Source organism: Paroedura picta, chromosome 6 (genome assembly GCF_049243985.1).
Source record: "Paroedura picta isolate Pp20150507F chromosome 6, Ppicta_v3.0, whole genome shotgun sequence".
NCBI classification, from domain to species: domain Eukaryota; kingdom Metazoa; phylum Chordata; class Lepidosauria; order Squamata; family Gekkonidae; genus Paroedura; species Paroedura picta.
The window spans coordinates 75,124,096-75,140,436 of record NC_135374.1 but is presented as its reverse complement, the minus strand read 5'-3'; the positions used below and the strand labels follow the sequence as shown (position 1 = coordinate 75,140,436).

The following is a 16,341-nucleotide window of genomic DNA, read 5'->3' as shown; positions in this document are numbered from 1 at the left end:
AGGCAGTATAGATGGGGAAATAGATGATAAAGAAACATACCACTCCCAAAAGGAACTGCTGCATGCTCAGAACAACTAATTTTGATCCATAAAGGGCTTGAATTGTAGCCTTTCTAAATTAATCAATTTATTGTATATATGTTAAAAATTCCTTACCAATAACAACAATTTCACAAAGACAGGAGTCTTTGCAATATGAATGAGAAACCTTTATGTAACTAAAGTTTGTATGTTCTGAAAAAAATTATTGTACCCAACAGAAAGAAAGCAAACACAAATATAATAGTCTAAAATAATTAACTTGAGAAAATTAGGTTTACTCTTACACTCCAAACTTTCTGGCTTAGAACTCGTGGTAGTTATGGCAAGTAAATGAAACTGAGCAAAGAGGGAAAAGATAGGATGTAAGCATGGGCTGGCTCTTTAAATCTACTGATCTTCCCAGTGTGCTTGTGCTCTGGAAGGACATTGCTGCCATGAGTCTGCCAATGGTCACCGTCTACTGTTTAGCAGATACAGTCACTCCAGCTGTTCTTTCCCCTACTCAATAGTGGTCAGTTCAGGCTCCTCTTTCTGAAGAGGACAGTCTAAATTCAAGTACAACACCTGCCACCTTCTCCTCACTAAGGGAGGGTAGGACAGTCAAGGCAAGCAGGGGTACAATAGATGCTTCTTCCACCTCTTCATGATAAGACAGTGATGTTTGGAAATGTGGTGGCAACCACACTCTTTATATTGAGGTGGCAGCAGCTATAAAGAAAGTTCAAGGGTCACTCCCTACAATCTCCGCAGCCCACCCTTCATTCAGCCATTATGACTGCTGCAGGAGGATCAGAAAGTCAGGCTGGAAGTGATGTGGTCTAAAAGAGATATAGACCCTTCCCCAGAACATTTTAACTTCTCCATCTGATGCTATGTTAGGGCTAGAGTAGTATATTCTTGTATTACTAAATTTTGGTGAGCATTCCATTTGCATGAACTGAAACTTTACATGTTAACCTATGATGTATCAGATATTTCAAAAAAGAAATACGGAAATATTGTCATGCAAGAAAAAAGGTGTAATAAAAGCTAAACTAAAGTGGGAAAATGGGGCACTAAATGCTAATATTCTTACTTGGTTTTACTAGTTGCTCCTCTTGCACCGTTCCAGCATCATCGGATTCTGAGAGTTCCTTTATGAAGTTGGAAGGAAACATGCCAGTCTTTCCATTGAGAATTCCTTCCCACCAGCCCTCTTCCACCTGTGCCAAGACAGAAACACAGCATATTCTGAAGTTCAAACTTACATATACGTGAGAAACCTATGCTTTTGATAGGCTGATCAAAAGTTCTACCGAATCCTGCAGAAATGGAAGCTCCCCCTCCATCCATTACCTTCCTTCTTCTCCAGAAAGTAGTAGGGGATGATTATTGTTTTACTACCTTAGAGTTACCTTGTAGTTTCGTCTTGTCTTGGGTACTGTTACATATCTACCTGTTGATACTATGAGACTGCATTGTCAATACACTGATGACACTGAACTCTATTTTCATCAGGTCCAGGAGTACAGGTCTCCTTCCAAAATTTGTGCCTGGAATCTATTTGGAATGTATGATTAAAGAAACCCAATGCAGGCAATACAAATGTACTGATACTTAGAAATCTCCACATCCTGGAAGGAATTATATTACCTCCAAATGAGACAATATACTCCTGGAAACAGAACCTTGCTCCTGGGCCCACAGGTTGTGTTCAGATTTTCAATCATGTATTTTAAATTATTTATGTTATTTATATACTGCCCTCCCTGAAGGCTCCGGGCGGTTTACATGAAATGGGAACAATATAATTAACTCAGGTTATAGTCATGTGGTAACAACAGTAACGATAACAACAATATAATGATAATAACAAACATTGTAGAATGGTAGAATATCATCATGTCCCCTCTTACTTGATTACTGTTACTTGCTCTATGCCAGTGCTGAACTACTCAAACAGCAGAAAGTTCAAATTTCAGCAGTCTAATGCAAGGTAAGAACATAGCCATATTTTGCTATTCACTTATTTTCAAGCTTGAATGTCAGGTTCTGGTTATTATCTTTAAAGGTCCCACATGGTCTTGGTTGCATATAAAAGCCTTTCCTCAATAAGTGATTGACACTGATATATTTAACAATAATACTGTGTTGTTTTATTATTGCTGCCTCAGCAGTTTGGTGATTTATTATTATTTTATACTGGATTACTGGATATTGATTTCAGTAGTTATATATGATGCACTCCATATTTTTTAAAAAACATAAAAATAAAATGAAAAAAATGCTGTTAAGCTAACCTTATAAACACAGTACAAATGTGCACTCAAAGAAGATAAATGTTCAAAAGGCACTGGGGTTCAGTAGAAAAAGATTATCGTGAATCCTCAATCTGCAAGATTTTATTTTAAGTCCAAATATGACTTTACGTTCACCTTGTTTTAGCTACATCGCCCACCTGGAATCTGATGGCCAATCCAGACATATGGAAAGTGTCACATCTGCTTTGTTATAGCCATTAGCAAACACCTTTTTGAGGGGAGAGGGGAAGGTAAAAAAGAGGTGCAGTTCTGCCACTTGAAATAAATAAATAGGGTGACTTCCCACAGGAAGGTGAGTGGAGAAAAGAAGAATGGTACAGGAGCTACTCTATCTCATAGCTCGGCCAGGAAGGGACTACAAAAAGAAAAGGGGAAAACGTTGGGTCTTCCTTTGCTGCTGCCATTATCCTCCCTGCGTCCTCTTCCCTTTCTGTCTCCTCCCTGCCTACACTATGTGACTTTAGGTGGGAAAGCACCCTGCATGCTCTTGTCTTTTCCTTAACTCTACTACAACTAGCATTACAAAATAATTAATTATTTAAGTATTGCGTAATTGTTGTAATTTGTTCCATGTCTAGAATATCTGAATTGCTTCTGAGTGGAACAGAAGTTTAATTAATACATTTAGAACAAATGTTTTATTTTTGAAAATTTTCTCTAATTTTAAAAGATTCTATTTGTATTCTGATATAAGATTAGAATATACTGAATTGAGCACAATGAAATTGTCAATAAACTGCAGAAATGATTCCCATTGGAAAGCAGCAAATGAATTATTCTCTAGCATAACAGTAGTGGAAAATAAATGTGCCATGTACAGTGATTAAATTTCTCTCACGCAAATCTATTTCATATGAAATAGCAGCATCATGCTGGGAACTGACAGCCCCTAAGTAGCAAATGCCCTTAGGTTATATAAAGTGACAGCAGAAATGACTCATTCTCTATACCAACTAAGGATATCTTTGACATTTTAATAATTTCCATCTATCAGACATTCTCTATCTACAGAAAATTGACAGAAGACAACAGTTTCAGTATGCAAATGATCAAACTCTAACATAGATTAAATCCACCTCTTTCCAGAAAAAAAATGTAAAACAAATAATTGAACAAATTGAAGCACTTTTTGAAATTTGGACAAAAATAAGCAAAAAAATGTTTAGCTTTTACGTAGACAATGCATTTATTACTTCACCCTAAGTATTTTCACGTTAATGAAATCTTAAAGAGGACACTGAGAGATCAACTCAGTTTGAGATGTATCTGTGCCAGTAAATCAGTCAGTCAGAACAGCTCAGTCAGTCAGAACAGCTTTATCAGTGCTATGGTAAACCCAAGGCCACATAGCTGGTTGCCTGTGGGAGAGCGGGGAATCAAACCTGGCTCACCAGATTAGAAGTCCACGCTCCTAACCACTACACCAAGCTGGCTGCAACACTGCCATGAGTCAAGCAATGTATGATTAAAGGTCTTTTAAAAAATGTTTAATTTCATTTTCAATCCACTGAACAAAGAAGAAACACAAGATGAAATCACGGTGTCCTAAAATGAAAATTTTTTCTCTTTTTATTCTGTAATAAAACTCCAACAAGGGTCAAAAAGAACTAAAACAGTTCCACAGGGCTTGCAGAAGGGAGCTCTTCCACCAGGCATTTGGCTGAGGCCAGGCACAATCAACAACATCTGCAGGGCCCCTGCCCCCCCCCCGAAATCCATCAAGACTCCTAGACCTGTTTGTATTATTATTGTTTAATGTTATACTGTTACCCTGTTATAATTAGTTAATAATATTAATGTTACAATTATTTATATGTATGGTTTATTATTTATATGTATGGTTCCTTGTATACTTGTATACTTATATGTATGGTTTCTTGTATACTTTTCAGTTCTATGTAAACCACCCTGTGCCTTCGAGCCTTTATTCACATATAAATGTAAATAAAATAAGTAAATAAGTAAATAAGTAAATAAGTAAGTAAGTAAATAAATAAATAGACTTTAAAAACAGAATAAGCCTGCAATTCTACTTACTTAAGAAAACAGAGAATTTGGAGGCAAACCAGATATGGCTCACTTACATTAACAAATCTTGGATTCGACTGTGTACCATGGGAGTCGCCCATCCCTACTAGCATTATTTATCTAAATATATTAAAATTTTATTTGAATATATTAAAAGTAGGTTAGAAATTAGGAATGAAAATATTCAGACTTTCCCAAGCTAACCATGACAGTCCTTAAAGTGCATCCATCAACTAGCTACTGTGTGACTTCTTATGTCTTCCTTTTCAAATGTAACTACATTCCGACATACTAATTAGATTTCTAATCTATTTAATTCCCATTTGCATTATTCCCCCAATATAAATGTAGAACAGCATACTAATTCATTTACTTATACAACTGAAATCTTACTGTTAAGCATTACATATTTCCAGTCTCATGGCATCACTACATCACTGTGGTGTTGTGGTTAGAATATCAGATTAGAAAGACCTCCCCCACCTTGTTGTCTACTTCCAGTAGAACTATCAGTTCATTATCCTCTGGCAGTAAGTCAACCTGCCTCAGGATACATTTTACCCTATAAATATGTCATCTCAGTGCCTCAGAAGTTAGTTTGTGTTCTTGGCTCTTCCACACACCTCCACTTGTGTATGGACCTTCTCTCTCTAGGTTCCTGAAATACTGGCCATTTGCTTCTTTGGCTTTCTACTTCCGTGGACCTCTTCAGGATTGGTAAGTATTGTTGTTAGGTACGAAGTCGTGTCCGACCCATCGCGACCCGATGAACAATGATCCTCCAGGCCTTCTTGTCCTCTATTACCTTTCCCTAAAACTCTCTTGCCTTTCCTTCCTGCCCTTCTTAGTTAGGCCTTGTAAATATTCATTGGGTTCATCCTTGTATTATTCAGTTTTCTTTTTGTAGCTAATAAAAACCTTACCAGTTGAACATCTGCATGGTTATTTCTGAGTGTACTTACAGGAACAGATGGAGATTTGAGTTACATGCCTCTCACTCTGTCTTCATGCTAATTTCCCCAAATTAAGTGGAGACTGCCTATTTTGGGTAATACTACTGTTCACTATAGTCCTCCAACCCAAAATCCTTACTTCTCAGAATACAATGCCACATCTCTCACCTCTACCACACTTCCTCAAAACCCAGATTGGTAAAACTTCAATTTAAACCCTTAGCTTTATCTCCTACTGGTATTCTGAACTGAAAGCAATTCTTTCATCTGTTACTCATACTCTCTCCTGTTTACTTCTTGTCAGCCTCCCCAGTAGGGCAGGGAACTGTTGACTTGTTTTTTTATGCACATCTATGCACAATCCATATTAATAATCCTATATAAATAAATATAGATAAGCATGTGTAAAAACACAATAGAATGTTTTAGTAGCTTTAATTAACAGGACAAAAAATGCCACACACAGCATTCTCTGAGATTTAGCGAACTGAGCAAATCTTCCTTGCCTGCTTATGCCCCTCCGCAGCACACGTCACTCTATTTATTTATTTTATTATTTGGATTTCTAGACCACCACTCTCAGCCAGGCCGGCTCGTGGTGGTTTACCATAAATAAACTGGCCCTAAGGAAGTGCGCCTTGACCAAGGCTAGGGCCTTTTCCATCCAAGCCCCAACCTGGTGGAATGAGCTCCTGGGAGAGCAGAGAGCCCTGGGACGGGCCCAGAGGGACGGCCGCCTGGACTCCCCCCCGGAACCATTCGCCAGATGTTTGGAAGCAGTGACAGAATGGTTGAGCAGAGTCGCCTGAAACTCAACCCCTCCAAGACGGAGGTCCTGTGGCTGGGACGTAGGGAGCAGGACCAGGAAGCGCGTTTACTCACCCTGGCAGGGACGCAACTCACCATCACGTCCCAGGCCAGGAACTTGGGTGTGACCATTGATGCCTCCCTGACTTTGGAGACGCAGGTCAAAAAAGTAGCGGGCCAGGCATTTTTCCACCTTCACCAGGCCCAACTACTAGCGCCCTACCTGTCCCCCGAACACTTAGCCACAGTGATCCATGCAACGGTCATCTCCAGAATAGATTTCTGTAACTCGCTCTACGCAGGCCTTTCCTTGTCCTTGATCCGGAAACTTCAGCTAGTGCAAAATGCAGCTGCTAGGGTCCTCACTGGCACACCTTGGAGGGCCCACATCCAGCCCATGCTGAGGCAGCTGCACTGGTTGCCAATTGCTGCCCGGATCCGGTTCAAGGTTCTGGTTCTAACCTTCAAGGCTTTACGCGAGTTGGGACCCACATACCTGAGGGACCGCCTATCGCCCTATGCCCCTCGCAGGGCCTTGCGCTCTGCGGGTGAAAATCAGTTGGTCGTTCCCGGCCCTAGGGAAGCATGCCTGGCCTCGACCAGGGCCAGGGCCTTTTCGGTCCTGGCCCCGACCTGGTGGAATGAGCTCCCGGGAGAGCTGCGGGCCCTGTGGGATCTTTCAACATTCCGCAGGGCCTGCAAGATGGAGCTCTTCCGCCAGGTTTATGGTTGAGGCCGGGGCTGATAATAGATCTTTGCCCCCCCGGGGACTCGGGTTCTGGACCCGAAGCAAAACATCATCAGGACCTCCTCTCCACCCGCTAGTAGTGGGAGGGAGGGGGGGAAGTTGAGCTGCCGTTCTTGCCATTATTGTTTTAATGGGGTTTTAATGGGGATTTGTGATATTGTTACCCGCCACGAGCCGCAAGGGAGTGGCGGGATATAAATCTAATAATAATAATAATCATCATCATCATCATCATCATCATCATCTTTGGGATACAATGGTTTTATGTGGAGATTGTATGGGGTTTTAAAGTTGTAAACTGTCGCGAATCTCTAGAAAGCAGTGGAATATGTCTAATTATTAATAAATAAATATTATTTATTTAAAAGGTGTTAAAATTTTAACCCAGTAAAAGCTGTATTAATGGAAAAATGGTACTTACTTCTCCTACCACCTCAATGATGTCTCCAACTTTCAACTCCAGCTCATCTTCATTCTGAGGCATGTAACTGAAAGCCACCTGACATCTTCTCCGCCTATTTCGATCCCCTAAATTGAATTAAAAAATTGCTGTCATTAGTAATAAATCTTCACTAATTTTAAAGTGTTAATTATATTTTCATGACAAAGCTCCCTTGCTCTTCTGTCACAAACTTGTGTGAGTTAGTGGAAATACACCATCACTACAGCAAATAATATTCTGAATGTCTGAAATGAGACAGCAAATGAATTAAATGAGCTAAAACCTCTTAGTAATATAGTATTTAAATCACACATATCATAACCTTCTGTATAAATCAGTCTCACAAGGTAGATCATAACTTTGTTCCCACACACTCCAAACATGTGGTAAACACAAAAATGTGGTGAATTGATTGATACCACTCCCTTATGTTAGTCAGTTTATGTATTCAAATGATGATGTTCCTTCCACCCAAGAATTCCCTTCCCTTGCACTTGGATTAGTAAATTCAAAGATGTCTAAAGGAGCTTACCTATCTCCATAAACTGAAACACCTAACCCATGTTAATATAGCCCCAAAAGGTCCCAACTGTAGGTCAGCACCTCTTACTTCACCTGCCAACACTAAATTCCGCATGACACCATGCTGTTCAGCTAAAAATAAATTACCTACATTGGAGAAATGACTCCAACTCTATAAAGATATGCTAGAGTACTTTTTAGAGCCTCTTGTGGCGCAGAGTGGTAAGGCAGCCGTCTGAAAGCTTTGCTCATAAGGCTGGGAGTTCAATCCCAGCAGCCGGCTCAAGGTTGACTCAGCCTTCCATCCTTCCGAGGTCGGTAAAATGAGTACCCAGCTTGCTGGGGGGTAAACGGTAACGACTGGGGAAGGCACTGGCAAACCACCCCGTATTGAGTCTGCCATGAAAACGCTAGAGGGCGTCACCCCAAGGGTCAGACATGACTCAGTGCTTGCACAGGGGATACCTTTACCTTTACCTTTTAGAGTACTTTTAGTGGACTGATGAAGAATCATAAATCTTCTTCCAGCTACCATTGTAAATCCTTGTTGGCTTTCTTCTTGTTGGCTTTCTTCATAGCATTGTCTATTGAAGAGGTAGTCAACCTGCAGTCCTCCAGATGTCCGCATGTTGACTACCCCTGGTCTATGACTGCAGGTTGACTACCCCTGGTCTATGTTATTTGACAACAACTAAACACACCCTCCTATACAATAAGGTAACCAGATTTTAACATTGGTAAAGCGGGGGGGGGGGGTCTTGATTAAAAATTTGGTCTACATGGAGCAACAAAAAGTTTCATAGAATGCATAGAATGCAAAAATAGTATTGTAATATATATATTTTTAATTTCAACATAAGTACAATTTGCCAGGTACCCCCAGATGTCCCTCCAAAAGTGGGACAATCTGGTCACCTTACTATACACACCTCTCTCTCACTGCTAGCTAGATCCATGTCCCAGTGAACCTGGTGGTTAAATCATTTCCCTCCAAGTTGAACAAAGACTGATAGGGATTGACTACATGCCAAACAATGGCTTATCAAAAAGTCACACTATTTCAAAGCATGTCTCACAGTTATTCAACACTTACGAATTTGGCCAGTTCCAGCTGGAGCCAAAATTCAAGCAATAAGACTCCTTAAGATCTGAAGCCATGAAAATGGTGGCAAGGTGGCTCTACGCGAGCCTTCCCTTGTCCTTGATCCGGAAACTTCAGCTAGTGCAGAACGCAGCTGCCAGGGTCCTCACTGGCACACCTTGGAGGGCCCATATCCAGCCAGTGCTGAGGCAGCTGCACTGGTTGCCAATTGCTGCCCGGATCCGGTTCAAGGTTTTGGTTTTAACCTTCAAGGCTTTACGCGAGTTGGGACCCACATACCTGAGGGACCGCTTATCGCCCTATGCCCCCCGTAGAGCTTTACGTTCTGCGGGAGAAAATCTATTGGTCGTCCCCGGCCCTAGGGAAGCACGCCTGGCCTCAACCAGGGCCAGGGCCTTCTCGGTCCTGGCCCCTGCCTGGTGGAATGAGCTCCCGGGAGAGCTGCGGGCCCTGCGGGACCTTCCATCGTTCCGCAGGGCCTGCAAGACGGAGCTCTTCCGCCAGGTTTACGGTTGAGACCAGGCTTAACATCTACGCCCCCCCAGGACCTGAGGACTGGGATTAGACACGAGTACCATCAGTATCCCCTCTCCACTTGCTAGGGGGGAAATGGGTAGTTGATTAGCCGCTCTTGCCAGGTAGTCATTAACTATTGACATGTTAATTGGTTTTAATGTATTTTATGGGGTTTTTATACTGTTGTAACCCGCCACGAGCCGCAAGGGAGTGGCGGGAAATAAATTCAATAATAATAATAATAATAATAATAATAATAATAATAATAATAATAATAATAAGGAACACCCTGACCAGGGCCAACAACATAAAGGGGGAAAGAAGCAAAATTCAATCGGGAAAGCAGTTGTCATGCCCGCTCTGGCTGCACCTTTGGAGTTGGCACCAGAGGATGGCAGCCTGAAGGAGGTATCCAACCCACTCCCGGTGCCACTGGGAGATGTGGTTCCAAACCAGCCCAATCACAAGAAACCTGGACCCAGCCAGGTGGTTACCCAGCCCTACTATGACAAGCCCTGGATAAAACATCCACCGGTCCAGAAGAATAATTGGAGGAGTGGCATTGGTGGCCTCAGGTCAAGGCTCCTGCAAGCCCTGAATGGCAGCCTTGGAGGAGGCTGTCTACCCTGACAGCTGTCAGAAGATCAGCATGCTTGGCAATTCGCTGTCAGGGTAGATGGGATCCAGCTTCAGCTCCTTCCTGGAGGCTTAGCTCCAGCTGCAGGCTCTCTGGCTGAGAGCTGTCTCACCTGGGTTCTGGCTGTTTCAGCAGAGCCTTAAGGCTCTTTGTGGGGTCAACAAGTGTGTTATTTTGCCTGTCTTGGTTCTCCTCTGTGAAGCTGTTCCTGCAACTCCTGGCTCTTCAATCTCAGATTTGTCTGATGTCCCTGCTTTGGGTCTTCAACCCTGGCTTGGCCTGACCTTACTCCTGCCCTGCTCTATGGTAAACTCTGACTTCCCTGGCTCCTGACCTCCCAGACAGGACTCTGAACTTTGGCAGGCTCTCTGCTCCAGCACAACTGTCCAGCCATGTTGCTGCAGCCTGGTAGGGCAGCACATAATATTTTAAATGAAACTAAGATGGGTGGTGGTAGAAATACCATAGGAAGACCCCAATGCTTTCCTACCCAACCAGCCTGAAATGCTTCACTAACACCATCCTAAACCTATAAAAGCTGTCAAGCCTGAATGCAAAACCGACCAAACTTTTCTTGCCAACACTTATTAACTTAAGCACCTTTCTGATTGCGTTTAGCTTTTTAACTCTTTCCCTATTGACAGGTGGCAAAATCTTGCCACTCTAACTTACGATACTTCTTGTGACATGAGATTATGGAAATTCTTAGAGCTAGGAAACCCTCCCAAAGGGTGCCAGAGATGCCATATGTTAAAAACATCTGTTACTATCCTAAAAATGTTATATATAAGTATAAAAGTTTGTTTTGATGAGGAAAAAATAGGTACTGGCACTAGACTGAGTACCTGACCCTTACCATAATATACTTTCACCAACTCATTCACCAAGCCGCCAAATTCCACTTGCTCAAACTGTTAGCTGTTCCTCAGCTCTCCTATCTTCCTATCCATCTTTCATCACTATGGCTGCCCAGTGCAAGCCCTGAACCTGTCAGCATTTCTCCATTCCCCCCACTCCGGCTGTGTTTTCTTCCAGCTTGAGGCTGTACCTACCACCAGGAATTTGGGGTGATCCTCAATGCCCCCTATCTATGGAGGTGCAGATCACTAGAGTAGCCCAGGTCATGTTTTTCCATCTATGCCAAGCCAGGCTATTAGGGCCCTACCTGTCCCCAGAGCACAGAGCTTGGTCCCTCTTCAGGTTGTCCTCTATATTTAGAGCAGGAGGGCCCCCCTGCCCAATCAGTAGGCAGCATGTGTAGGGGAAGTGCCATTTTGGCCTATTTTTAACTGGTGAGTTGGGAGGGAGTAGAATGGGGTTACACTGTCAGGGGATTTTATAATTTTATTCCAGTTTTATTGTAAACCACCACAAGCTGGCCTGGTCTGGGAGTGGCAGTCAACAAAATAAATAATTGATTGATGAGAGAGAGAAATGAAATCTGTTACAGTTAACTTTAACCCAGTTTTCATCTTTGTAGCTTCTGTGCAGTCCTAATTGGGAGAACAGTGAGTGTGGACTAACCAGCAAAAAAAAAAAAATGACTGTAGTACTATTTTCTCTACAGCTGCATCATTTCTGGAATCCACATCAATGGAGCAGTGTCTCACAAAAAGTGCAGAGAGCTGAATGGGTAGCAACCTAGTAGATGTCATCTGAGAAACCATGCAAAGAAATGTATGACATGGGCTCAATGCATGCTTTGCCTATCAAGTACAGCTTGTGAAGAGCAATGTCAGACTTTGCAAGAATTTCACCAGGTCTACAGTTAATGAGGGTGGGCTGGATTTTGCTTCCCCTCCCCCCAGCAAAGCTATGCAGATATTAACTGGTTCTTTATTCATAGTATTTACCATGGAGCTCCACAATGTGACAGCCAGTAATTGGGAACTATTAGGGAAGAACTTACACTGAAGGGAGTAGCTGGACACCCTGAACACTGTCTTAACAGAGGTTTGGGTACTCAGAACAGTCCATATCAGAAACTGGTTGCAGGTTTTACTCCAAGATTAGTTACTATGGGCAGCATGACTGAGTCATGCCACCTGTTGCCTTAAAGATACTCTTCCTCTTGGTTTTGCCACCAGGTGAGCTGAGTTTGTTTAAGTGTCTATAACTGGGATGCTGATGACCCCAAACATCCAGGCCTGCTTTCCACTAGATTGTGAAAACTGAAAATACTAGAAGTTATTCCCCCTTTTAAACTAACTTGCTGCACTGCCTATCTTTCTCCCCTCTATTTTCTGTTGCAGACACAACTGGATTCTTTTGAATTGGATTCTGTTATACTTGCTGCTATTAACATAGAAATGTGAACCTATTGTAATGATAAAATGAGTCAAATTCTTCTTTGAATCTGAAGAGAAGGATAACAAACATAGCTCTGACTCAAATAATAGATGATATTTTAAAAACCAATTTAAAATTTAATGCAGAGATTATAATTTTTATTATATGGAAGGAATCAACTCCCCTCCCACCCAGAACTGGTTCAGCAATCTGAAATAACTAGCCAAACAAGAATGTGTTTTAACAAAGTTGTAATGTAATTCTGCTACTTCTGCAGCATTTCTGTAGGTCTCCTTGGAAACTAGATTTTGTTCTAAAAGCTATATTACAAAATATTTTAAAGAATTATTTGCGTTCCACAGCTATTTTGCATCTTCATATGTACAAACTGACTTATTTACACAGATAACCCATATGAGTTAGAAAAATGAAACAACTCACAATGAAACTATTTCTTGGAAATGGATGACAAATCAATTTTATTTCCTATCCTATTATTTGATCAATTTCCATTCTTACTCCACTAAAAATGGATAGAAGATTTAAACTCACCAATTAATCAACTAGAGCTTTAGTTGATCCATTAGTGAAGACCACTTTAAATCAGAGAATTAATTTTTTAATTAGTTTAATTTTTGCATATGCCCTTAATAGAGCATGAAATATATTGACAGTTTTACATTCTAATAATGAATGCTGCTTAAACATCCTCTCAAAATGACAATGACAGTAACATTTTAGTAATATGCATATTTATTTATTTAAATGAAAAACAGAGAAAAATCCCTTTGGAGGAATGCATGTGAATGTTAACTATCAACTGCTCATTTACATAGTTTATTATGTTAAACTCCCAGATGTTTCCAAGTATGTATCTCCATGGGAATTATACTAAAAGCAAGTGTAATGCTTGCACTCGAAAGCTTACACCTTGAATAAATCTTTGTTGGTCTTACAGGTGATACTGGACTCTGATTTTATTGTACCAAAAGTAAGTGTTACTCTCATGAAGGAAAGTAGATACTTTGGGGGTAAACCTACTAATTATGCTGTGGAGAAACACACTCACTGGGTCAACATCACATTATTGAGGCTACAACACCCACCCAAATACATATTTATTCCAAGTAGTTTCTCAATATAAGAACAGGAAACAGGACAGCAGTTTATTGTCTCAAGTATTCCCTATCCCACTGATGACTCCTACCAGTAGCTGGCACTTAAGGTAAAGGTATCCCCTGTGGAAGCACCGAGTCATGTCTCTCTTGGGGTGATGCCCTCTAGCGTTTTCTTGGCAAACTCAATACAGGAAGGTTTGCCATTCCCTTCCCCAGTCATTACCGTTTTATCCCCCAGCAAGCTGGGTACTCATTTTACCGACCTCAGAAGGATGGAAAGCTGAGTCAACCTTGAGCCGGCTGCTGGGATCGAACTCCCAGACTCATGGCCAGAACTTCAGACAGCATGTCAGCTGCCTTACCACCCTGCACTACAAGAGGCTTAAGCTGGCACTTAAGGCTTTGATTATACAAATGTTTCAATTTAGACAGTAAAGAATAATCAAAGGGCTGTTTCAGACCCTGGAAGGTCCATAGTCTGGGCATGCTTGAGGACCAAGGTCTACAACAAGGTGTGTGGCAGCTATAGCAAGAATGTTTTTTACTATAGCTTTAGGTGTGTAGCCTTCTTGGTTTCAAGCAGCAGACCAAAATCAGAGTCCAGTGGCACCTTTAAGATCAACAAAGTTTAATTCAAGGTATAAGCTTTTATGTGCACGCATACTTCGTCGGATAACTAGCTTTGGCTAAGTAGCCAAACCACTCCTAAGCAGAAGAGCTCCGACTGCTGTCGTGCATGCCCATTACATCTAGATTAGATTACTGCAATGCTGTCAACATGGGACTGCCCTTGAGGTTGCTGCTAGGATGTTGCCTAAATGAGCCACAGGGACCACATCACACCAATTTTAGCTGATCTACTTTGGCTCCCGGTTTGTTTCTGGGCACAGCTGGTGTTTACTTTTAACATCCCACCTATCCTGATCTCTATCCCAATATATCCCAGATCTTGAAAACTAATCCAGGTTGGCCCAGTCACTATTTGGATGGAGACCACCAAGGAATATCAGGGTTGCTATGAAAACACAGGCAATGGGAAGGTGGGGACAGTGGTGACCTATATAGACACTGTTGTATTGGGGTGGAGGTATGAGGGCCAGTCTCCCTTCAAAGCAGCTGTTTTCTTCAGGAGAAATTATGCCTTCCTTCTCTTCTTCTTCCCCCCCCCTTGTCTCTTTCTCATCATGTCTTTCGTCTTCCTGGTTTCCAGACCCCCACCTGGAATTTGGCAACCCAGCTGGCTGCATATGGAGATAGTCAGGAATCAAACCCAGCTCTTGATATTAGAGTCTGCTACTCTTTAACCACCACAGAAGATCTCAAGATTGAGTGGGGAGCAGAGGGAGAAGGGCCAGTACCCAGGAAGGTCACAGTGCAGGTGTATGTGCTAGAGCCCATTGTATTTCTGGGTGCAACAGGATTTTCCCCTACTAATAAAATAAATTGTGTTCCATATGGTTCACTGCATAAAACTGGAGGTGACTGGCCCTGAGTATTCCACTAATGGGAAAAAAGGAATCCAAGGGATCTACCCAGCAACCATTGACAAGACCAGACTGCCTTTCCCCTACTTGGGCCAATAGCGGCTCTTCCTCCAGATTCTGTGCCCTGCCTTCCCACACTCACTTTCCCCTTGCAGCCCCCATCTTTCCGCAGTCCACTCTATGCCACAAGCCCCTTCCTCACCAACTGGGCTCTACTCGCCCACCCCTCTATCACTCTCTGGAGCCTCTCAACCATGGCTCTGTGCTGGGCAAGCTCTGGCCATCCACTACTGTGCCCACCCTTCCTGCACCTGAGTTAGGACAAGGCTGAGAGGCTTCTGTGGGGGCCTGCTGGAGCAGCCTTTCCTCTCATCAATGACTAGAGGTGTTAGCCCAACCTCCTGCCACTTCAGGCCAGTGTCTCCATAGTTACCTCTATCATAGCATTGGCTTGAAGGAGGCTTAGATTGGCACCGCAGCTGGGCTTTCAGGGTGGGTTGGGCGGAGAGAGTTTACAGCAAAAAGTGGGCTGATGTCCTCCCAATCTTATCACAATAATCGCATTTCTAAAAATCCACTCCTCAAAATAGCTCATAGATTCTGATATGTCAGATCTAGACACCTATTCTTATTAGCAGAAAAACTGGTTAGGTATAAACTTATATATAAATTAATCCACCAACAACCAGAAAATCTGTGTGTAATACTACATAGTAGTCTACTGCTGGAAAGCTTTAATGTTGGGCATATATATACATTTTGAGGCCAAAGCTATAATATTACATTTGCTATTAGAAAAAAATATCATGAACAAGAGCCATATCATTAGCTTGTGTGGCTGAACTTATAATGGCATCATAAAATGAATAACTACCCATTTATGGAAACGAAGCAGACTAGTATTTGGATCGGATACAGAATTATGACAAGTATGAACAAGAGCTATTTTTTGTACCCTGCTTTTTACTACCCAATGGAGTCTTTGAAGCGGCTTACAATAGCGTACTCTTCTTCTACCCGCAACAGAAACCCTGCGAGGTAGGTGAGGCTAAGAGAGCCCTGAGGGAACTGTGGACCCATGGTCACCCAGCAGGCTAAATGTGGAGAAGAGTGGGGAATAAACCCAGTTCTCCAGATTAGAGGTTGCCACTTTTGACCACTACACCAAGCTGCCTCTCCAAGAAGGAAGACAATGGCAAACCATCCCTGAATGTCTTTTGGCTTGAAAGCCCTATGGGGTCATTATAAGTCATATGTGATTTGATGGCAATTTCTAAAAAAACCTTTGTACATGTATATATTTTAAAGGCTGGGCCACTATAAAACCTGCTAGAAATGCATAAGGCATTTACT

The 16,341-nt window shown here is 42.1% G+C and overlaps 1 protein-coding gene across 10 annotated transcripts in view; it reads right to left on the bottom strand.

The window, feature by feature from the left end:
• SH3KBP1 (SH3 domain containing kinase binding protein 1) overlaps nt 1-16,341 on the bottom strand; it is a 165,341-nt gene that overhangs the window by 70,485 nt on the left and 78,515 nt on the right. For all 10 annotated transcript variants that reach the window (XM_077343098.1, XM_077343105.1, XM_077343097.1 and 7 more), the window contains 2 exons: nt 7,300-7,406; nt 1,118-1,244 (listed from right to left, as the gene is read on the bottom strand). In XM_077343098.1, the coding sequence (XP_077199213.1) occupies nt 1,118-1,244; nt 7,300-7,406 (234 nt within the window). The remainder of the gene's footprint in view (nt 1-1,117; nt 1,245-7,299; nt 7,407-16,341) is intronic.